This window comes from Ambystoma mexicanum, chromosome 5p (genome assembly GCF_040938575.1).
Source record: "Ambystoma mexicanum isolate Mex_15411 chromosome 5p, UKY_AmexF1_1, whole genome shotgun sequence".
Classification (NCBI taxonomy): domain Eukaryota; kingdom Metazoa; phylum Chordata; class Amphibia; order Caudata; family Ambystomatidae; genus Ambystoma; species Ambystoma mexicanum.
In genome coordinates this window covers 945,362,295-945,387,381 of record NC_090930.1, presented here as the reverse complement: position 1 = coordinate 945,387,381, position 25,087 = coordinate 945,362,295, and the positions used below count along the sequence as shown (strand labels likewise).

The 25,087-nt window shown below is 47.9% G+C and overlaps 1 protein-coding gene and 1 long non-coding RNA gene across 3 annotated transcripts in view; one reads left to right on the top strand and one right to left on the bottom strand.

The window, feature by feature from the left end:
• ANKRD12 (ankyrin repeat domain 12) overlaps positions 1 to 25,087 on the top strand; it is a 1,194,452-nt gene that overhangs the window by 226,042 nt on the left and 943,323 nt on the right. For both annotated transcript variants that reach the window (XM_069613394.1, XM_069613393.1), the window contains exon 3: positions 13,235 to 13,382. In XM_069613394.1, the coding sequence (XP_069469495.1) occupies positions 13,235 to 13,382 (148 nt within the window). The remainder of the gene's footprint in view (positions 1 to 13,234; positions 13,383 to 25,087) is intronic.
• Positions 1 to 25,087, bottom strand: part of LOC138481311 (uncharacterized) — a 236,480-nt gene that overhangs the window by 194,443 nt on the left and 16,950 nt on the right. The window lies entirely within an intron of this gene.

The window sequence follows — 25,087 nt, the reverse complement described above, 5'->3', positions numbered from 1 at the left end:
CAGAGAGACAAACTGTTAAATCGCTTGATAGGTATGGAGGCCAGAATGACAAAAGCCTTCCATACTCAAATGGAACAACTTAGGGAGGACCTGAAATCGTCCCTCCAGGAGGTTAACAAGGAAATGGCGGAGATGGGTGAAAGAGTAGGCATAGTGGAAAGAGGTCTCTCGAACATCACGGAGGAGACTAATCAAAATAGCCTGCTTCTAGACCAGTTGGCAACCGCAACGAACGGCGGAGGATCAAGAAAACCGCTCAAGAAGATCCAATATTAGGGTCAAGGGCCTGGCGGAATCAGTACTGGACAAGGATTTAAGAGACACTATGCAACTCTGCTTTAGCAGCCTACTAGCCGCTGCCCAACCTGAAACGATAGGCTTCGACAGGATTCACCGAGTGGGCCCGATACGCAACTAACCGGTGTCACGACCCAGAGATGTCTTAATAGCAATGACATCGTATTGTCTGAAGGAAGAGGTGATACACGTGGCAAGGATGAACGGGGACCTCACGATCAACGGGTCCCGCATGCAGCTATACCAAGACCTCGCCCGAATCACCCTTCATAAAAGGCGGCTAATGCAACCAGTCACGAAAGCCCTTCGGACACACCAAATCAGATATAGATGGTTGCACCCGTTCGGCTTTCATTCACATGGGAAGGAAAACAGAGGAATATCGGGAACTGTGCAAAGGGTTTAGCTCTCCTACACTTGGAGGACGAACAGCAGGAGGCACCCGAGCGCCCTCGGCCAAACGGGGGAAGCGTTCGGAGATTGGGAAAGCAAGGAACCAAAAAACTATGAGCAAAGATGAGCCACCTCCACAACTGGGTTTAACAGAAAGACAACAAACTGTGGGAAAATTCTGTAGCAGGATACAAGACCCAATATGCCGAACCCCATCTCCTAGAGAGCAATGGTAGAAGTGAACATAATCTCGCTTAACGTCCAGGGACTGAATTCCCCTGCTAAAAGACGATTCATTCTGAGTAGGCTGGAAACCATGCAAACGAAAATAGCGATCCTACAGGAGACACACCTGCTCCAGCAAGATGAAAGAAGGATGCGTAGTAGATCATTCCCTCTCCAGTTTTTCACCTCAAGCCAGTCTAAAACGAAAGGGGTGGCAATCCTTTGTAGCAGGGACTTCGACTTCCACAAACAACATGTCATGAAGGATCGGGAAGGCAGATACTTGGGGGTGAAGGGTACTATCAATGACCAAATGTACACAATTATAGCAGTATATGTCCCCAATGAAAAACAGGACCAGTATATCCCCAAACTACTCCAGAAGATCGGGAGCTGGTGTGAGGGCAGAGTGATAATAGGTGGAGACTTTAACTGCGTTATGGACCCAAAAATAGATAAAACGCTCCCCCCCCCCCCCCCCGACAGCTGCAGACCAGCGAAATAGACCGGCCCTGGGAAAACTCTTCAGAGACTTGGAGGTGATAGAGACGTGGCGGTTCTTCCACCCAGAAAGCAGGGAATATACACATTACTCGGCGGTACACAGGGGATATTCTAGAATTGACATGATCCTAGTGTCTTCCACCCTGATCCCCTATATCAAGAAAATAGAAATCGAGGTCCAATACCTCTCAGATCATGCCCCAGTGGTAACCTGCATGGAACTGCAGAAAATAACGAATAGGCCCCGCCCACAATGGAGGCTAAATGAAACAATCCTGAGGGACATAGCGCTCAGAGCACATATGGAGGAAGTCATAAGTAATTACTTCCTGGAAAATGACAATGGAGAGGTGGACTGGCGGGTAGTATGGGATGCGGGGAAAGCAGTTATTGGAGGGGAATTCATAGCCCAAGCAACGCAATACTACAGAGAGAAAGCTCTTACAACACAGAAATTAGAAGAAGAGGTAAGAAATGCTGAAAGGCTCCATACGACCCGTCAGACCCCCAGAACCTGGCGAGACCTAAAAAAGGCTAGATCCAAATTAGAAAACCACATGGCGGACAGAACAGCGCAAATACTGCTAAACGCTAAACAATCATATTACATACACGGGGGGAAAGCAAGCAAATTCTTGGCAGCCAAATTACGCAAACAGAAGGCGCGCAACCACATTACCCAGTTAAGAAATAGTAGTGGGAATTTGCAAACGGGAGAAGATGAGAAACTAGAAACGATGGTCCACTTTCACAAAAACCAGATGTCTAGTGGGAACCTGAACGAGGCAGAACAAGTGTCCTATCTGTCAGCCATAAAACTGCCACAGATTTCCGAACAGCAAATTGAACAATTAGGAGCCCCTTTCACAACACAAGAAGTGAGTGACGTGATTGCAGCGCTACCTAGAGGAAAGGCACCCGGCCCAGATAGTTTAGGGAACGGGTTTTACAAAGTATTCCTGATGCAGCTGCCAATCCCCCTCACTCGCCTTTTCAACTTAATTAGGGATAAGGGAGCGGTCTCAAAGGATATGGGACACTCAGTCACAATCCTTCCCCTAAAGCCGGGGAAAGACCCGGTAGAATGCTCCAGTTACCGCCCCATTGCTTTCCTCAATACTGGCGCAAAACTATATGCAAAAATACTCGCAAATCGGTTGGCGACAGTATTGCCTGGGATAATACATACAGACCAGGCGGGCTTCGTACGGGGAAGACACACTCGGGATAATGTCAGGCGGGTAATTGACATTATAGAATGGGGCACCAGGGGCGTCCAGAAATTTGCCATCGCTGCACTCGATGCCACACGAGCATTCGACAGCATAGACTGGGAATACATAAGTCTGGTTCTAGAGGGTTTCGGCTGCGGGCTGACATTTACTAAGATGGTTCTGGCTAATTACCAGCATCCTTCTACGCACCTAATTGTAAATGGCTACACATCAGAAAGACTCAATATCCGGAGAGGTAGACGGCAGGGGTGCCCCCTATCCCCTCTTATATTTAACATTTGCCCACAGGATTAGGGAGGACCCAGGTATTAGAGGGGTGCGTACAGGGGAAACCCAACATAAAATTGCCCTATATGCAGACGATATTATGCTTTACATGGCGGATCCAAAGCACACGTTACCCAGAATAATCAAAGAACTGCAGAAATTCGAAAAAAACATCAGGGTTCACAATAAATTACGCCAAATCCAAAGCACTGAATGTAACCGAGGGTAGAGAGAATATAACTTACCTAGAGGAACGCTACCCCCTGCAGAGGGGAAAAACGGTCCATGGAATACCTAGGAATCCAAATCACTAGATCCACAAAAAACCTGCTCAAAGCGAATATCACTCCTCTATGGAAGCGCCTGCAAGGAGATAGGAATTAGCATGGTTTGCTAGGATAGCGGCTATAGAAATGACCTTGTTACCCAGACTACTGTATGTGGTAAGTTCCACCCCAGTGGTTATCCCCCCCGGCAATGAACCAGCAACTCCAAAAAGCAGTGTTTAAATTCATCTGGGGGAATAGGAAGCCGAGAATCCAAAATAAATCGTGATGCGCCCAACACTAATGGGGGGGCTAGGTGTGCCGGATATAGGGAGATATGTATTAGCAGCCCAATTGGCACCAGCACTGAAATGGGCAGGTAGGGACCCCCTCCCAGGGTGGGGGGAAATAGACCAGTCTGCGACAGGCGCCCCACTATGTATGCTACCATTCCTCAAGCCAAAAGCACAAGAGAGAGGAGGAAGCGACAATTTTCCTATTGGAAGCGACAAAAACGACACTTCACACCTGGGACACGGCGATCCACAGCAGAGGGATCAAACTAGGCCTGGGTCCAATGTCCCCTATAGTACATAATCCTGATTTTACGCCTGGGCTCCAACAAAAGTTCTGGGACGGTTGGCAGGGAGCAGATACAGTGTCCTTACGAGACCTGTACCAGGATGATGCCCCACTTTCCTTTGAACTATGCAAACAAAGATTTGGCATCACCGAGCATCACAGATTTAAATATATACAAGTGCGTCGCTGGATCTCACACCCAGAGGTAAAACAGGCTGGATTACGCCCCCAGTAGGTCTAGAACTCACGATACGGGAGGGGACACAGGGAAAAGGGATCACTAGACTGTACAAGTTACTCGATAAATCGCAAGCAGAAGAAACCCTCCAATATATGAAAGACTGGGAGCCGGACATAGGGGAGGAAATCACACAGGAAGAATGGAGTCAAATTTGGAGAAGGGCTCACAAACTATCCAAATCCACGGCAATCAAAGAATCAGCATATAAGGTATGCTACCGATGGTATATGCCCCCAAGTAGAATACATAAAATGAACCCCACGTAACCCTCAGACTGTTGGCGCCAGTGTGGAGAAAGAGGTGACCTCTTCCATATGTGGTGGTCGTGCCCAAGGATAAAAGTGTATTGGAAAGAAATACTGAGTCTAATCAAAGACGTAACAGGCGCAGACCTACCACAATCCCCTAAGGTCATTCTGTTGGGGGCAGTGTCAGAAGGAATATACGCAGCTTCAGGGAACAGAGCGGCTCTCATCACCCACCTACTGTCGGTAGCAAGGATGACAGTGGCCCAACGATGGAAGACCGTGGAAGGTCCTACAACCCCATGGTGGTGGATGAAAGTGTGGGGAGGTATGGAGATGGAGAACATTTGCGCCACAAAATCAGGAACATACCTGAAATTCTTAGCCATATGGGATCCACTTCAAGACCATGTGGGGGAAAGGGAGGCTCAATTCTTTAAACCCAGGACTCTAAGAAACATTCATATCAGATAGAGACAGCAGTAGACGGAGGAGTGATGAACTCAGGAAACAGCTTTGCTTTGGTTATAACCTTGATTCAGTTTGGTTCAGATAACTCTAAGGGAAAGGGGTGGGACGGGTGGGCGAGGGTGGGAATACTCGGGGGGGGGGGGGGGGGGGGGGGGGGGGGGTTGAGTTGGAAGACAATAATAGTCTCGATGCCAAAGTTCAAGTAGGTTAAATAATTTGCTTTCACAGATGATAATGGTTGTAATACTGCTGTAACCAAAGGCTAACTGTTGTCTTTCGTTTAAAAAAGAACAAAATGAAAAGTAAAGTTGGTTAAAAAAAAAAAACATACCTCGCAGAGGCCTTTGGCTGAATCTACTTGAAACCCCCCCATTGCTGTCGCCCACACCGGCCCCCACGCACCGGCCTATAATCCACCAGGAACTCTACGGTCAGAGACCTTTCCTACTACTGGCTCCATATGTCAGAGGTACTTCTATATAGCCTTGCACAGTGGATAGGGGAACTTCTCAAGGTCTGCGAGACTCTAATCCTGTCATCTCTAGCCGCTCTCCAGGCACACATCACGGTTGGCCTCCTGCAGTCCACCAAGCTAACCCCCCAACCGGGGCAATAAAACAGTTGGGGGTACACCACCAAGGATCTCCGTGCCTGGAGACACCCTGCCACAGCCATCTCAATCCCCCCCCCCCCTTGGGTGTGCTCGCCCCACCTTCTGGTCTGGAATTACACCTTACTGGGCTCTGTCTCTATACCGCACGCTCAAGCTACAGTGGAAGAAACAAGCTCTTTGGGGAAGCGTCTGTGAGCAACAGGACAAGGCCTATGCTCATCCCTCTCCCAGTGACAGTATCATTGAAATGCCCCTAATTGGCTGAACAAGGGGGAACGGGCGACCAGACGGGCTGGTCCACAGTTATAAGCAACAGGACAAGCTACAACCCAACGATTCGCCGGGGTGTGATATCTGGCCCCCACATGATCCACTGAGTTGCGTCACTGCATGCTGCGAGCCCACGCAGGGGGAGACCGGACACTCAGCCAGCACTTGCTCCTGACTGCCCGGTGGACCCCCTTCAGCAACAGCCTACGGCATACACCTACCTGAGCAGACGGCCCAACGCCAAAATGGCCAAACACAAAGGTCCAAAATCTGCGGACTTGGCAAACTTATTTCAACTGAGGGAGAAATCCAAGCAGCAGGTTACCCTCCCCCACCCCCCTCAACCCAACCCTCCTCGCCCTCTAGACCCAGGGACAATGGGCCACGAAAGAAGACATCCAATCCCTGCTAGCCGACATCAAGGTCGAGTTCCGCAATTGTATGGCAGAGGTCACGACTAAGATAGAGGGCCTGGAGAACCGTGTGGAGGAAGTAGAAGTACAGGGTCGGTGACACAGAAGACCAAGTCCTGGAACACTCTGCACAGGTTGCAGAGCTGCAACGGAAACTCCAGTCTCTGGAGGATAACTCTGGCAGCATGCAGCGCAAGCAGGAAGATCTGGAAAACAGAGCCAGCAGGAACAACATTCACATCAGAGGGGTCCCCTCCTCGATCCTGGACCAAGCCCTTCCTACCTATGTTGGGGATCTCTTCCAGACCCTCCTCCCGGACTGTGATAAAGTATTGCTCTTACTGGACCGCACCCATAGACTATGAGGTTGCAGAAATACTCTGACATCCGCCTCCGCGGAGGTGATCACCAGAGTCCACTTTTACACCACAAAACAAGAAATCATGGTGGCAAGCCGCTCTGAAGGTGACCTTACATACCAGGGAGCCACAATTCAGCTTTTTCAAGACCTGGCCGCCCCCACAGTCCAACGGCGGAGAGCCCTCCGGCCGCTAACAACTTTCTTGCAGGATCGGGAAAATCAAATATCGATGGCTCTACCGGCCTCGCTCCAGTTCGCATTCGAGGGTCAGACAAGGGTGATCCACCCTCTCGAAGAATCCAGCGGCATGAAGGGGGCGGCGAACCCTCTACCCCCCCCACCCCCCGAGGAGGATTCCTCCACCTCCCTGTCGGACCACATACGGAACTCAACACCAAAGCCTCAGCACAGCCGCTGGATGAAAGTCCCGGAGGGAGGGAAACCCCCAGCCACACAAGAAATGACCGTTGTCTCTCCACGCCGGAACCCGCACTCTCGGCATCTGGATGCACCATGTAATGCTCCAGCCGAGTGGATGGACAACCAACTGGTTAATTTTTGGTTTGATTTTTTTTTTTACCGGGCTGAGACCCCCCCCCAAACCGCCTGGTTGTGGGCCCACCAGTTCCGGCCCCCCAAGTTAACAGGCTACGTTGGGCCTTGGTTAGTTTACTGTTAAAACTTGGTTACAGCAGACCTGCAATTATAACCCTCCTCTGGAAGCCTCCCACCAGTGACCGAGTAGCCCTCCACAACTGCCTGTCTGACCGCTGAAGGCAACTAGCACTCTTTCCCCCACACACAAAGCTTCGCTATGTCTCCATGAATGTCTGGGGCTTGAACTCTCCAGTAAAACGCAAGGAGGAGATGGCGGAGGCAGACTCGATCCTGAAGGGAAAATGGTCGCCCAGAGCGGTCAAACTGGTGAGGCTTGCCCGCACAAAACTGGAGGCTCATTAAGCCGAGGACACGGCGCAGTCCCTGATTAGGGCGAAACAGTGCTATTACGTAAACGGCAATAAAGCCAACAACCTAGCCAGAACCCGCCAACAAAACCATATCATCGCCCTGAAAGTCCCAAAGGGCAGAATCCGATATGGAGAAGAAGCTAAACTCCAAATGGCAGAGGCCCATCTAGCCAGCACTCTTTCCTCCGCCCCCAGGCTCTCCAGGAACAATTTATAGCAGACGCCAATCTGCCGCGGCTATCCGAAACAGTCAGAACCGCTCTTGAGGCCCCAATCACGGCCGAAGAAGTAGAAGAAACCCTCAAATCCCTGAGCCCCAGGGCCAGACTGATTCCCGCCTAAGTTCTACAAACTTTTTCGCCCCTTGCTTCTAAATCTAATGACAGAGCTTTTCAACTCCTTCCGAGACACAGGTTCCATAGCCCCATCCATGCAAGAATCCACCACAATCATGCTCCTGAAGCCAGGCAAAGATCCATTGGAATGCTCATCGTACATGCCGATATCGCTTCTCAATGTGGACGCAAACGCATATTCAAAGGTCCTGGTGAACAGGCTGGCCCAGGTCCAACCATCAATCATAGACCAAGACCAGGCAGGATTCATCAGAGGCAGGAGCACTGCGGACAACATTCGCCGAGCACTTAACCTCATCGATGTGGCGACCCAAGACCAACAGGTACTGGCAGTCCTGACCCTGTCCAAAGCGTTTGACAGGGGGGACTGGAACTTTATGCGGCTCACATTGGAGGCATTCCGATTTGATCCCCTATTCCAAAGGATGCTGCTAGCAAACTACAAAGCCCCGAAAACATCATTACGGCTTAACCAAAAAACCTCCACCCTGATCCCTCTCTCCTGTGGAACAAGACAGGGCTGCCCGCTTTCCCCACTGATCTTTGCTCTGGTCATGGAACCTTTCGCCCAAAGGACACGAGCCAATGACAAAATCTCTGGGCTGGACATAAACGGGGAACAGTTCAAAATATCACTGTATGCCGACAACGTGATGCTGTCCATCACCAACTGCCAGTCCTCGCTGCCTGCCGTTATTACCGAATTGGAGGCGTTCGAACAAGTAGTGGGATTCCAGGTGAACTACTCCAAGTCGGAAGCACTGAGCATCAACCTGGGTGGCCCACTCATAACCACCCTTCAGACGGTCTGCCCATTGAGATGGAACTCTGACTCTTCAGACTACCTGGGGATACGCCTCACAGCAGATCCCAAAAAACTCTATGCAGCCAATTATCCCCCCCCCCCCATTCAAGGAGTTGGAGAACAATCTGCAACGCTGGGACAGCCAGGAAATCTCCTTGTTGGGGCGAGTCACAGCATGCAAAATTAACTTACTCCCCAGATTGCTATATCTGTGCTCTGCGCTCCCGGTTCCCCCACCGAAACAGGCCCTGAAGAAACTCACGAAATACGTCTGGTAAGGATGTAGAGCCAGAATACCAATGAAAGTCATGACAGGGGCGGCTAAATGGGGCAGCCTAGGTCTACCCAACCTCACAAATTATTTCCTGGCAGCTCAACTGGCCAGCACCTCCGCCTGGGCGGAACAGGAGTCCCCCCCCCCCCCCCCCTCAACCCCCCGAGATGGGTCCGGATTGAACAAGCTAAGTCCCAGCTGCAGCTACACTCCCTACTGCACATCCCGGAAGCCCTCCGGAACCGCGGACCATGAATGCTCCTAACCACCAAGGCGACCCTAGAGGCATGTGCTTGGGCCAGGCGAAGGAAAAAGCTGCCCAAAGGTTTGGGCCCGCTATCCCCGATCACCTGGAACCCAGACTTCTCCCCAGGTATGGAGGCGACGAACTTCAGCCGATGGACCGCAGGAGGCCTTCGATCCCTCTCGCAACTCTACGAGGACAGCTCTCCGCTCAGCTTCGAAGAATGCAAAAGTCACCTACAGATATCGGAGAAGGAAAGGTTCACATATGCCCAACTACGCCACTGGATCTCGCAACCAGCGTTCCGCCAAAGGGCGATCTGAGACCTGCACCCCCTTGAACACACACTGGAGGAAAGCCCACAACACGGGCGGATCACTAAGGTGTGCCGCCTCCTTCAAGAAGACATATTACAGGTCAGACCCCCATACATGGCCGGATGGCAGTCAGACCTGGGACACCCCATCAAGGACCAGACATGGTTGGAGTGATGGACCAGGCTCAACTCAGCCTCCAGATGTGTCATGAATAAAGAATGCGCTCTTAAGCTCCTCCACCGCTGGTACCTCTCCCCGGCCCGCTTACACCATTGCAACCCATCCATAGAACCGAGCTGCTGGAGACGCTGTGGGGAACGGGGATCCTTCTTCCATATGTGGTGGAGTTGCCCGACAGTGCAGGCCTTCTGGAGGGAGATTATAATCCATTGAAGACATCACCCAACGTAAGCTGCCAATGGAGCCAGAGGTGATCCTCCTGGGGGTGGCGAATCCGGACTCCTACCCTAAGACAGAATGCACCGCTAAACTGCTGACGCAGCTACTGTTGGCAGCCAAGATTACAGTAGCACGTAAATGGAAAACACAAGAAGGCCCCATACTGCCCCTCTGGTTGATAAAAGTCTGAGAAATACTAGTGGCCGAGAAGGTCACAGCAGCGTAAGAGGGGGCCCTCCATCAATTCACCGACTGTTGGGCTCCAGTGTTGGAGTATCATAGCAGATTCCCAGCATTGACTTTCCAGCCACGCCTGGTGACAAAAGTTTTGGGACCCCAGAACCCTGACAGGTCTCCAGACCGGCAGAGCACCATAGACATGGGGGGGTAGCACGATGGGAGCCACCGAGGTGGGGGATTGGACTTATTTCATGCACATCACCAATAACGGGAGCTGTTCCATTATGAATATCATGTTTGTTATGCAGTAACCAACATGAATAAAAGTTGTTAAAAAAAAAAAAATGAAAACATTGCCACAAATATATATATCAACCCGAGGACCATACCCGCAATATTTATTATACAGAGAATCACGTGAGAAGTCTTGGTAAAGTAAGATACCGGGTGAGTAAAGTATATAAGAAAGTCCTGGTAAGCCAAAGACACCAGGCGAGTAAAGCATATGAGAAGTCTGGGTAAACCAAAGACACCAGTCAAATGAAATATTGTCCGGTCTAGCCGGTTCCCTGTTTCAGGCAGGATCCTTGGGAATCGGGGAATTAGGCAACCCCCACCTTGGTGCCAACCCTTCCGTTCCTTGCTGTGGTACACAGGAATAAGAAGACTGGCAATAAGGCAGAGGCGTCTTACTGGTTGCGCCCCCTTTCTTAGTAGCAATTGGAAACCTCGACTCAGGAGCTGCAGTAATGACAAACATGTAAAGTAAGTACTAGAAAGTCCCAATATGGAAACCATGAAAACAGTTTCAGATATGTGCGGGGGGAGGCCCCTCTCCCCCCGGCAACCCCTTCTTCAATCCTCACCTTAATTATTACCCTTACCCAACCCCTGCATATATTTGCAGCAAAATTCAATTAAAACAATTAGTTGAAATTGAATTTGACTAATTCTTCTGCGCAGTAATCTACCTATCCCGAGCACAGGAGGTTCAAAGCTGGCGAGAGCGAGAAACCAGAGATCTCTGGGAGGTCCTCGGCTGAGAGGACTCCAACAACTACAAGGTGAAGGAGAGACAGAGAGGGTGCAGAGCCAAACTTTGTACGCCCAAGAGCAAGTGTTGAGACAGTGGCATGACCTTGAAGAGGTGGACCGACTGACTGGCCCTCAAACGACAAAGAGCGCAACTGGAAAGGTTCTGCAGAGCCACACACTGGAACAGGACCAAAGAAGAAACGCTATAAGCGTGCAAGATACAAGTGGCAGCCCGACCCCAGAGGAAGAACCATTGACACCAATCCATCCGAATTGAGGTAACTGGAGCGGCGGGAGACTCGGGAGGGTAAATGGGCAGGAAGAACCTAAAGGGACTAATCATACTTGTCCGGTGGTTGTGAATGCCTTGTAGAAAGTAAAGAATAAAAAGGGGCTCATCATTTTCATCCCAGTGGCTGTAACTACTTAATGAAAGTGAAGGCCAATTCATTCAATGTAAGAAGTTGTTGAAGAACAAACCAAGTATAGAAAGCAATATAGAAACACTGCAAGACGTTGAACGGAATAAGGGTCAAGACCCTATTGTGGGAAACCACAGAAGTGCATTGAAAGTAATAAAGGGGTGGGGGGAGCAGAAAAGGCGGAAAACCTGCCTAGAAGAACTACACGACCGGATACACATGTTTACCAAGAACAATTTGAAAATAATATTAAGGCTGGAAGAAGTCTGCCAGGAGAAGGGATTAATTCTCCTGGACCGCTTCTTTTCTTTTGATATTTGATTAGTGATGGGGTTAGAGTAGGATAGCTTTTGGGTGGAGGACGGACCATTGTTTTGGACTATCTTATTGACTAGGAGGTCCATAGTTTTGTGTTGGGTAGGACAAACCCTTGTAATAGGGATAGACCAGCCTTTTTTCTATTATTTGAATTGAGAGAAGGCCATCATTTGTTCTGCCGCCTCCTCCTCACCTACCACAGCCTGCACTCATGTTCAATTTGTGGGATTAGCATTGGTATTGTGTAGGTTTGCACACTCGTCTAGAAAATGGCAGCTGCCATCGTAACTGGGTTCCAGCCTCTCCTTAAATTATTTTATTGTGAACTATTTTGGCCTTCCATAAGAACATAAGGTGATCGTTTTACATCTGAACAAAGGAATGCTAGACATTTTTGTTTAAAATACATTTTTTAATATTGCACTGTCATTCCACAATGGCCTGCAGTTGAAACAAACTTGATTGAAATATGTGTTGCGGTTTGTAAACCGATTAGCAGAAAATAAAACAAAATAACATTTTTGCTATTGCAGATAAGCTTTAAAAGGTAGCGCTAAATGTATGGGTGGCCCATGTTCATGTCCTCGTTGGCCCACGTCCATTTGCATGTTCAAAGAGACCTTAATTGCTGACTAGGAGTTATTTTACAGATGCCTTCTGATAGCATTTATTCAAAAATTATAATGCCCTTCAAACGCCATTGGATGGGTAGACCTTTAAAGAATTGATTCTGACCTCACAAGCCAGCCAAAGCACTGGAGAGAGCATGGTGCTCGGGTAGAGACCGAAACAGGAGATTGCAAGTCCTCTTTGTTGGAAGTGACTACGGCCTTAAAAAGAAGTTAACATGATCAAGTCTGAGTTGCTCCTGGAGATAGAATATTTAATTGACAAATAATTTACTAACATTAACTCTGAATTTATCTGGACTGCATCTTCTTCTTTGAGTAAAGAAGAGTTAGTGCTAGTCAATTATTTGTAAACCGAATATTCAACTCTGACTTACTCTTGTAACCTTTTTGATAATTGGCCTCCTAGTTCTTGGGCACCCTTACTCCAAGGTTATAAACTCTGAACTTTTCCAGACTGCATCTTCTCCTTGTTTGAGTAAGCCAGAGTTGATGCCTAGTAACCTCTTTGTAAATAAAATTGTCACCTCTAGGAGTAAGTCAGAGTTACTACTGGTAACTTCTTTGTACTTCTTTGTAAATCGGCTCCTGGGAGTTCAACAGTTACGGTGGCAAGTGACATGCACCCTTAATTGTCGGCACCACAGTGGTGTATTTCTGTAGTCCAGCATCTCAAAAAGCATGTGAGTTTAGACACCAGATTAGACAATTTATGTTAAGGTTTCAGATTCATAGAATTTGTTTGCAGTCTCTTTACTGAAACACTTCACTAAGAACGAAACATTATAGAAGATGTATATCTTTTTTAAGTGACTTTAAGTGACTATTTGTAACACAATAAGATGATCTTTGTGTCCAGGCTTTAGAAATCTTACTGCATTGTGGTTTGTCTGCTTTTCATTAGAGCAAGGAAAAGATTACATCTTACAGTCTAACTCCAAAACTGGATAGAAACGATGGTGGAAAGGACATGAAGGAAAGGTCTTCCATGAAGCGAAAACTTCCTTTTACCATTAGTCCATCTAGAAATGAAGAGCATGATTCGGAGACAGGTATTAGATCAAGTTTATCTTAAAATATTTTGTTATTTTGCATTATTAAGTTTGTTAGAAAATATTAATTCACTGAGCTCATGAGCTTTGTCTAATGTGTTTCTACCTTATTTGCCATGTTAATTTTTATTTATATTGCTCTTTGTTGTTTGTTTACTTTTCATCATACACTTGAACATTGAGTAGTTGGACCAACTTTCTTATGTATTATTGGTTGGAGAAAATGCGCGTTACCAAATGTTGAAGTTCAGTTATGGCTTTTTATTTATATTTCATATTTGATTGTCTGATCCGGCCCTAGTGGATGAAGTTTGAAAGCATTTGGCTATTAGGCACTTGAGAATGATTGGTCTAATCTGAAATGCTAAGAAGTATACAATCATGTAATGAATTCCATTTATATGGCTTTTTTCTCCCCTCTCCCCCGTGTCGTTTAAACTCACAAAACCATGTCACAACACAATCCTCCTCATGAGTACGTATTCTCCCCTTCTCTCCCCCCCTCGAATGCAGCTATGAATGTCATCAATTCCATTTCCACTTCCACATTCATGCTCGAGTTGGTCACTAGTTTTGACAGTCTTTGTATCTCATAAATGTCCCATACCCTCATGAGCCATAGTTTTTTTGTGGGAGGTTGTACCCTTTTCTAATAAATAGTCAGACATGCCATTGCAGCCAGCAGGAGGGAAGCGCACCATGTGCCCGCTCCCTTTTCAATTCTCTTCATCCCTTTGTATGCCAAACAGCACCATCAGGGGGTCTAATTCTCTTGGGATTGTAGGGGAGGCATGGTATTACATGCAGAGATTGACAAAATGGGTACAATTTATAAAACCTTTATTTAAATGGTTGGGATTGGAAAAACTCCTATTCTGCCTTATAACTAAGATGGAGTAGTCTCGATCATCAAATAATAAAATAGCGCAGTCCTAGTGCATTCTGTCAAATCAAAAATGGCCTTTGCTAAAAAAGCCTAATGCCTGCCATATCTCTTTTACCAAAAGCGTGAAAAGGGAAAATGGCTACAAAAGGAAAACTCAGTGTTCAAATGATAATGTCGTTGAACCAGCTCAACTCCCCATGTTAGGCCTCACGAAGTAAGGCGATCCTTGTAGGCAGGATGACACACTCGGGCTCGGTTTTCAACACAATATATATACATAGTTCAGAAAGCTGTGGATCGAGGCATGCCTGGCCTTCCACGCTCGAGACTTTCTTTTTCTTTCAAAATAATTTCTTATCCAAAACGTTACCAAAAAGATCCTCCTCTGTCGGGCTTAAACCTTCTACCACACAGTTCTTTTAGATCTCCCTCTGTCGGGCTCAGATCTCCTATGATAAAGTTTTTTTGTTTCAACACAAACTTAGGGTCTCTCTGTCGGGCTCGGACCCCTTTTGGATGTCGAAGACTTTTCGAATGTGCGTGACTTATTTGTGAGACCACTTCTACTCAAAGTTTACTGTTACTTTCACTCTTCCCTTTTCTAGGAATTAATCTTCTTCCTTTTACTTTTATTGTTCATTCACTTTCTCGCTTTAAACAAAGTACCTTTTACAGAGATTTTCGAGTGGGTTACTACCTTTCACCGGACCACTCTGTTACTTACTATCGCTTATTTCTCCAAGTTCATTCACAGGTCTGATTTTCTTTGCATCTCATCTACACACGTGCAGCCTTCACTTGTCCTATGATGTTGCCAATTCATTCACTTTAACACACACCGGTCTCTCAGGTAATTTGGCTGTGTGCGCTTATTTCTTGTTTGGCGTTTTCCGATTTTCGGTCCAGGTTAGTGTCACAGGCTTGACCTTGCATCCCTAACTCTGCCGTTCACCCGGCAGGGACGTTGGCGTCCTTGAAACACAATACAATCTTTACTTGTGGAATCTGGCCTGGCCTTCTCGACGCGTCTTCCACGACCTGTCGGAGGAAACTACCTCCAATAAGGAAGTCTTGGGGTTTTTGGCCTGCTGCTCTCGTCTCTTGGTCTGTTTCTCTGCTCCAGGAGTTGTGCCTTTCGTCCCGGAAGTTCTGCTCATTCTCGTGTTCCGCCTTGCTCAGAGTGTGTCTTTGGTTTCTGCCTTTTATTGGTGTGATGAGAGCTAATTGGTATCGGGTATATGCATTTAGGATTAAGTGCCTGACTTTGCCTGACCCAATTAGCAGGATACGGCCAGTACGATGTATGCAAGTCAGTGTTCTTATTCTCAGTCATCCTCTTCCTCGGCCCACTGTTTGTATAAAAAAGGGGAGCAGTGGCATTTGGATCTCAGAGCATACTAAAACATAGGATGGGTTTGATGAACAAAATAAGAGTGAATTCCACGTCTCGCCATCAGCTATCTCACCGCCAGTCCCTGAAGACCCCTTGCCCAGGTTATCCTCTGGCACTGTTCCACCCCCAGGGCCTGGATCCAAAGGTGATGGCTGTGCCCTGGCCACCTAAGAGAGAGATCCCAGGGGACTAGCGGGTGAGATGCCCTCTGGTTTCTCACATACCCTTCCCCTATGCGATGTAGCCGCATCTGTTTCACAGGGAAACCGGGAAAGGAAATCGATGTTCCCCTGTTCTTTACCTTTCCGGTGTTCCTCCGTGAAACGGTAGGGTTGCAGGTCTAAGACCCATCACATGGCTCGAGGGTTAGATTCCTTTCGTTGGCTTATCCATACCAAAGGTGAGTCTTCGGTGACGAGTTTAACTTTCTCCCTAGAAGGTAGTATCTTAGATGGACAGTTGCCCATTTGATGGCAAGGGCCTCTAAATCCGACACAGAGCAGTTCTTCTCACATGGGAATAGTTTATGACTAGTGAATAATATAGGGTGTTCTATGCCATAATGAATTTGTGATAAAACAGCTCCTAACCTTGTGAGAGAGGCATCAGTTTGTAACACCAATCTTTCGAAAAGTCTACTACTTTTAGGATCGGGTTCTGGCACAATGTCTGTTTTAGGTTATTGTAACGGGCATCGTCCTCCTCTGCTCAATTAATCTTTTGGGGTTCAGCATTCCTTAGTTTGTCTCTTAGGTTCTATCTGAACATTTCAGGATAAACCTACGGTAATACCCAATCAATCCTTGGAATGGCCTGAGGTCTCTCTTGGTCTTGGGTGTGGGGGCTTCTAGGAACTTTATTTATTTTTTATTGTTTTGGTTGAATAAAAACAAGGAATATCAACTTTTCAGTAGCAAGAATAAAAAAGGAAAATTGTGAGATTTTCATTCAGTAAGTGATGTATGAAATTATTGCCTGTGCTTCTCTGCGATAAATACTCTTAAGAAATAACCCTTCTTCTTCCGTGACACTCAAAATGAATCAATTCTCGTCGATCACTGGTTCAGGAAAAACCTTGCTCTCAACCTCTTCTGAAGTACCTTGTTGGGATAAAGCGTCCGCTTTACCATTCAAACGTCCTGGTTTGAAAGTTATAACCAAGTCGTAGTCCATGAAGAATAACGACCATCTGAGCTGCCGAGGTGATAACGTTCTGGCTGACTTCAAAAACAAAAGATTCCTATGGTCAGCTAGAACAGTTACCGTGAATCTTGCTCCCAATAGATAATGCCTTCCGTTCCTGGAAAGCCCTCTTAATCGTCAAAAGTTCTCGGTCTGTAATTGTGTAATTAATTTCTGCTAGAAGCAGTTTCTTGGATAAATAGGCCACAGGATGTTAATTGCCCAGTCTCTGGATGTCTTTGGGAGAGTACAGCTCCTATTGCTGAATTAGAAGCATCTGCCTCTACAAAAAATGGTTGAAGAGGGTCAGGATGTAGTAGGATCGGACCTGAAATAAAACTCCTCTTCAATGTTGTAAAAGCTTGATCTGCTTCCTCTTTTTTTAATAGTCTAGTAATAGGAGAAACTGTTTGTGAGAAATCCTTGATAAACCTCCTGTAAAAGTGTGCAAAACCAAGGAAGCTTTGAATATCCTTTACACCAGCTGGTAACGACCACTCCTCCACTGCCTTAATTTTCTTCGTGTCCATTTCCAAACCCTTGAGTGAGATAGTAAAGCCCACAAACGCCACCTCTTTGGTGTGGAACTGACTCTTTTCTAGCTTTGCGAATAATTTATTCTCTCTCAGACGCTGCAACACCTTCCTAACATGTTCTTCATGCTGCTGTAAATCCTTGGAAAAAATGAGGATTTCATCAATCTAAACCACTACAAAAATATCTAGGAACTCCCGTAATACTTAATTGATAAAAAATTGGAAGGCCGCCGGGGCATTGCACAATCCAAACGGCATAACCTGGTATTCAAACAAACCATATTTTGTTCGAAATGCTGTCTTCCACTCGTCCCGCTGACGCACTCTCCCAAGATGATAGGCTCTGCGAAGATCTGGTTTTGTGAACACTGAAGCCCCTTGAATTTGATACAGCATTCCTGATATTAGAGGTAAGGGATATCGGTTCTTGATAGTAATCTTATTCAATGCCCTATAATCTATGCATGTCCGTAGAGTACCTTCCTTCTTTGGCACGAAAAATAATGGGGAGGCTGCTGGGGACTGGGAATGCCTAATGAAACCCTTAGTCGGATTCTCCTGGATACAGTCTTTCAAAGGCTCATTTTCCTTTTCCGTCGGGGCATAGATGCGACTGCAAGGGATGTGTGCGCCAGGTTCCAAATCGATCTTGCAATCATAATCCCGATGAGGAGGTAATTCATTAGCTTCCTTTTCACTAAGTCTTGATAACATCTTGGTAATTTTCCCACTGCTGCCCCTATTGAATGGACTATGGCTGCTCCCAACTCCACCAATCCCTCTACGACTTCTGAACACTGTAAGTGATTTCAATCCAGCACTTCACCTAAATCAATGCCTAGAGTGTAATGCACAACTGAAACCCTTATTTATTTGTGTATAAACGATGTACCACTTATATCACGCCCCTCTTTTGGATCCCCCCCGGTCACACTGAACCAGGAATCAGGCTGGTTTGCAAAGTTAAAATATTTATTTATATATTCACAATATAATCAAACTATTTTAAATGGGGATACAATAATCACCAATGGGGTGATGTCACACTAGGCAATCTCTTTAATCACAAGGAGTAATAATGAGCAAAAACAAAGCAGCACAGCAATAATACTTTTGTGGGTGTGTGTTCAAATCAAATATCAATGTGGTTACTCTTTCCCCCTGCACATCCCTCAACCCCCCAATATGCAATGCAATCAGCCTTTTCCGACTACCAGACCACCTACCCTGGCCAGCCCTGACAGTCGCACCCTTATAGATTTTTCCTATTGTTTTGATCCACATCTACAAATCACCACAATAGAATAGTACTGCGATTATTAATCTTTGCCTCTCTGTGATAGTACTGTGATTATTAGTCTGTGCCTTTCTGGGATAGTGCTGCGATTATTGGCCTGCATTGCACCCTTGCAAATTTGTTCAAATTGATCTCAATCACATCTCGAAAGTACCACACTGAGATAACACTGTGGTTATTGGCCGTATGTAAACTGCATTGTGAAACCTAGGCCTCTCTCCCACTATACAGGACTCTCAAATCTAGGTGTGTTTTCTCCCATATGTAAACTGTATTGTGAAGCCAGGCCTCTCTCCCACTATACAGCACTCTCAAATCTAGGTGTGTTTTCTCCCCTATGTAAACTGCATGGTGAAACCCAGGCCTCTCTCCCACTATACAGGACTCTCAAATCTGGGTGCATTGTTCTCCCATATGTGAACTACCTTGTGAAACCTAGGCCTCTATCTCACTATACAGGTCTTCCAAACCTAGGTGTGCTTTCCGCCATAACTTTCTCCTGTACTTAAAAACTCCATTGTGAAACCTAGACCTTTCTCCCCTCTATACAGGACTCTCGAATCCAGCTGTGTTTTCTCCTTTATAACTTTCCCCTGTTTTTCTCCTGTACCTAAACTGCACTGTGATCCCTAAGGCTCTCTCCCGCTACACAGGACCCTCATATTCGAGAATTGTTCCATCATAGGAGCCTGATACCCACATCCAGATATCCAGATTGTAACGTTCAGTGAAACCTAGCCACATCCGCACAACCCATCCAATTGAGTACCATAGGCCAGATAGTTAACATGCCACACACCGACCAAAGCAGAGCAGCACGCTGGCGCACCAACAGGCCCAATCAGACCCACCGCAGTCATTCCCTACCCTCGCCATTACACAGCCCACCCCACCACCACTGCGCACCTTCAGTGTGCAACCCTCAACCCCCTCCTTTGCTCGCCCTCACAACACCAACCCTCCTCAACCTGTCCCACTCTCCCCCACCCGTAGATCCCGCTCTGCGCAATTAAGAGCAGCAAGATGGAGAGATGGATTAGAGAACCTCGTCCCCCGGAACACTCTGGATGATGCAGCAAGGCACCTAATATACCCACCACGCTGCAACCCCGCCAGCAACCACCCACCGACACCTCCCGCTCACACTGTCGCCGATCAACTATACAACACCCCCAACTCCCCCTTTCCCAGCCTTAGCGCAGCAAGGGCAACTCTAGCCAAAACCTCCAACACCAGAGAACCTCCCATTCGAAGGGATTGTGTCCTCCGACGTATTCCTTATCTTTGATAATACGTTTCCAGCTTGCTGGCCTCGGAATTTTTTTCTGTAGAGGGCGCTGCGGGTCGACGTCCGCCGAGTCGATGTCCCTCGACGTCCACCGTATCGGCGCCGATGTCATCATGCCCATAAATAGCTATGCGCTGCGTCCGTTGCTCAGTTCCGTTTTTCCGCGCTTCGTGGGGCCTCGGAACGTCGTTGCTCAGTTCAGTCAGGATAACTACATATATCTACTCGAATAATACCTTCTCGTTTTCGATGGAATCTTCATCGGAACCGACAACGCCACGATCCGGCTTCAAGAAATGTCGAGACTGCAGTAAAAAAATGTCAATAACGGATCCACACAGGATCTGCTTGTGGTGCTTGGGATCCGAGCACCATTGTTCGGAGTGTGAGGACTGCATGTCCATGACGGCGAAAGCCTTGAAGGAGCGCAAGGGGAAGCTCGAGAGAGGTAAGTTAGTCAAAACCTCCTCGAAGTTTTCTTCGGCTGAGTCGAGGCATTCGTTTCCTCGCCGTCAAACATTCCCATTCTAGATCTCGAAGTAGCTCCCATCATTCGTCGAGATCAAGACACTCAAAAAAGAGACGTCGAAGATCCCCTTCCTCGTCGTCTTCAGTGTCCCCAGAAAGGGTCTCCTGTCCCACTAAACACAGCTCTCAAGCTGAGTGGGAGGAATTCAGAAAGAAAATGTTAAGCGTCTTCGAGAACGCGGCCTCGACCCCCTCGAAGACAGCTGAGGGTGATACCCCGGGTGAAAAACCCAAAAAATCAAAACGCCGCGTGTCGCAGCACCCGGCGAAACATTCCACCCGAGAGCGCCACGAGCCATCGGGTAAGAAGGCACTATCTTCGCCGTCGTCTAAGTTTCCTTCGATGCACGGATCGGCGCCATCAACGCCGTTGTCGAAGGGTTCCTCGACGCATCGGTTGATCGACTCGACGCCTTCGCCGACATGGACGCCGATGAAAGAGAAGACCAAGGCCACTCCACAGCCTACAGTGATGCCAAGGGCCTCCGGCATGACGCCGAGACCGTTGTTGATGTCCTCGAGTAGGATCCCGATTCTCTCGAGTTCTTTGAGACCCCTTCCAGTTTTTTCGACGCCGTTCTCGGCGCCTTCGAAGCCTGTCACATCGGCGTCGACGACATCGACGTTTTCTCGCCCAATAACGGCGAGTTTGGCTCCTTCTGCCTTAGAGATGGGTTTTACACCATTTCAGAGGTCAGAGTACCCTGGACTATCTTCAATTTATGAAGGGGGGAAGATTCTGACCAGGAAACATTTGGGTTACAGAGGACCACACTGCCTATTTCAGAGGATTTCACCTCTGAGGAAAGAAGGCTGAAGGACCTACAGGAGTCGCTACATGAGGCAAGTGGGCTGGACACTTCCCCAGAAGTGGAATTTGTTAAACCAGACCCAGGGGAACATGCCAAAACACCCTATAGAACCCTTATGGCAAGAATTATTGAATTTATGGGTTGGTCAGCGCCCTCACCTGTTTTTTAACAGGATGATTTAACAGACATATTAGACAAAGGTCCACAGGAGGACCCCGTGGTCCCCTTCCATGCAGCCTTACAGAGGAAAATTACATCTAATTGGGAAACTCCTGAAGTTATCCCTACGGTCAATAAAAGATTGTCAGCCAAGTATAGGGTAGCGGCTGCTGACCCTGAATACTTATCAAAACACCCGACCCCAGAGAGCCTGGTGGTTCAAGCGGCAACTTCATCTAGCAGTAGGACCGCTTACCCTACTGTCCCGCAGGATAGAGATGACAAGAGGTACGATTCCATGGCGAAGAAAGTCTTCTCTGCTTGTAGTATGGCATTGAAGTCCATCAACGCCACCTGTACGCTCGCCAGGTTCAGTCACACACTATGGGAGTGTGCTTCATCAGCGGCTGACTGCATACCCGAAGGAGAGGAAAAGGAAGCCTTCCTTAACATTATTAAAGATGGCAAAGATGCCATGTGCGAATCACTTCAAACTGGCATCGATTCCGCTGACAGTATCAGCAGGGCCATGGCGGCAAGTACAACAATCCGCAGGCATGCATGGTTGCGAAAGTCTGGCTTTGCTCCAGATGTACAGGCCAGACTTTTGAATATGCCCTTTGACGGCGCTTCACTATTCGGGAAAAAGGCTGATGACAGTCTGGAAAAGTTGCAGACTTCTAAAGCAGCAGCAAAATCTTTAGGAGCTGCTATCTGCCAAACTCCTTTTCGCCCCCTCAGGAACCTCTGGGAGAGGAAAGTCCTTTCGCTATTATTCCACATTCGGGAAAGGCAGAGGACAGCCGGCTTAAAGAGGCCAAAGGAGATCCACCCGAGGTGGACGGGTCAAAAGTACTAAGGCCGCAGCAGCAGCAGGTGCCTCTTTACCCTCGGCATCTGCATCAGCCGCCCCCAAACCACTCTGAGGACTTCCCACACAATACACCTGTAGGGGGCAGGTTAACTCACCATCTGACGGAATGGCAGGCTATAACGTCAGATGCTTGGGCATTAGAGACAGTTGCCCAGGGTTACAGCCTACCCTTTCTACACATTCTTCAGAGTCATCCACCGGGGAACAGCTCCCTAAAAGTTCCAGATCCGCTCCTCTTGCAGGAAATTATAGACCTGCTAGAGAAAGGTGCCATAGAACCGGTACCTGTAGCGGACAGGAACAAGGGCTGGTACTCCCCCCTACTTTCTCATACCAAAGAAGGACGGAGGACTGAGACCCATCCTGGACTTACGAGAATTGAACAAGTTCCTCAGGAAGGACAAGTTCAAGATGGTAACTCTCGCTCAGATCCTTCAGGCCCTCCAGCTCCAGGATTGGCTGGTATCTCTGGACCTTCAGGATGCTTATTTCCATGTGCCAATCCATCTCAAACACCGGAAATACCTGAGGTTTGCAATTGCCGACTCTCATTATCAATTTCCAGTTCTGCCATTTGGGCTGACCTCCGCCCCGAGGGTCTTCACCAAGCTGATGTCGGTAGTGGCGGCGAGTCTAAGGAGGGAAGGGATCCACGTCTACCCCTACCTGGACGATTGGCTGATCAGGGCTGTATCTTCGGAACAGGCCCAGGCCCAGCTAGATTATGTCTGCCACTTCCTTCACAGACTGGGCTTCTCCCTCAATTTAAAGAAGTCACAGATGATGCCATCACAGAGACTCCAGTTCATTGGAGCGGTCCTGGACACTTCCCTGGGAAAAGCCTCGCCACCAGAGGTGAGGGCTCAAGATATTCTACAGATGGTCACCAAGTTTCAAAATGCCCAACGTCTCCCAGCCTTCGACTTTTTGAGGTTGCTAGGCCTCATGGCATCCTGCATCTTCCTTGTGCCAGAGGCTCGCCTGAGAATGAGATCTCTTCAGTGGGCACTGAGAAGTCAGTGGTCGCAATTCTCAGGGAGAATGACAGATCTCCTCCGGATTCCGGACAAGGTAGCCCGCGACCTTCAATGGTGGGCCTATCCAGAGAACATCTTGAAAGGAGAACTGTTTTGGCAACCATGGCCGGAGATAACAGTAGTCCCAGACGCCTCACTCACGGGGTGGGGAGCCCATGCCAACGACTTGACCATCGGCGGTCGTTGGTCTCCATCGGAGTCCAGACTACACATCAATCAATTGGAGCTGAGAGCGATCGGACTAGCGCTGAAAGCTTTCCTGCCATCAGTACAGGGGAGAAATGTCCTGATATGACGGACAACACGGTGGCCATGCACTACGTCAACAAAAGAGGAGGCGTAGGATCACTACCACTTGCAGAGAGGCGATGCAGCTCTGGTTTTGGGCAATCCAAGAAGGAATCTCTCTATCGGCAGTCCACCTAGCCGGAGAGAAGAACTTGACAGCGGACGCTCTGAGCAAGCAGAGCACAGTCTCCCACGAGTGGGAGCTAGCTCAGGAAGTCCTTCAAGAGATCTTTGCCCTTTGGGGAACCGCTCAGGTGGATCTGTTCGCAACAAGCACCAACAGGAAGTGCGATCTGTTCTGTTCAAGGGAATTTCCCCCGAGAGGAGCTCTAGGAGGTGCGTTCGTAGTGGACTGGGAGTTTCCACTCCTTTACGCGTTCCCACCAGTCCCTGTTATTCCTCAAATGATCAGGAGGTTGAGAAGATTCCGGAAAACCATGATCCTAATTGCCCCGGATTGGGCCAGGAGAACATGGTACCCGGACCTTCTAGATATGTCCATCTGCCCTCCAATCCGTCTTCCACTCAAAGAGAATCTTCTCTCGCAGAAGGGAGGTCAGGTTCTCCATCCAGACACCAGAACCCTCAACCTTCACGCTTGGCTTCTGAAAGGGTGAGGTACAAGGATTGGGATCTCCCTGATGACGTCATGGAGGTGTTGCTTTCGGCCAGAAGACCGGCAACAAAGTCTTTATACCGCTGCCGTTGGAACAAATTTTGCAGCTGGTGTAGGGAAGAGAATATCGACCCTTTTTCATGTGGTACACCAACGGTGTTATCGTTTCTACTCTACTCAGCCTTCAAGTTGGCACTGTAAAAGGCTATCTCACACCGCTTTCTATCTTCAAGCGCACTGCGGAGGAACCATTGTATTTCAAACTTTCTCTAGTGGTACAATTTCTCAAGGGATTAACTAATGTTTACCCTCCAAAACCATTCCAGGTTCCCTTATGGGACTTAAATTTAGTCTTAAACTTCCTAATGGGCACTCCATTCGAACCACTTCACTCTTGCGCACTGCGATTTCTCACGCTTTAAACTGTCCTATTGGTAGCACTAACATCTGCTAGGAGGGTGAGCGAGCTACAAGCTCTCTCCTGTAAACCCCCACATACAATTTTCCACAAGGACAAAGTTGTCCTACAGGTGAAGCCTAATTTCCTCCCAAAGGTGGTTTCTGAATTTCATATTCCTCAGAAAATTACCTTACCTTCGTTCTACCCTCCTCGCCACCCGGGGAAAGAGGAGGAAAGGCTACATAGGCTGGACCCAAGGCGAGCTCTCAGCTTTTACATCAGCAGAATGGCTAGGATCAGGCAAGCAGACCAACTGTTTGTAGGATACTCAGGTCACAAGTTGGAACTACCCATAACAAAACAAACCATCTCCAGGTGAATTATTTTGGCCATCCTGGAATGTTACAAA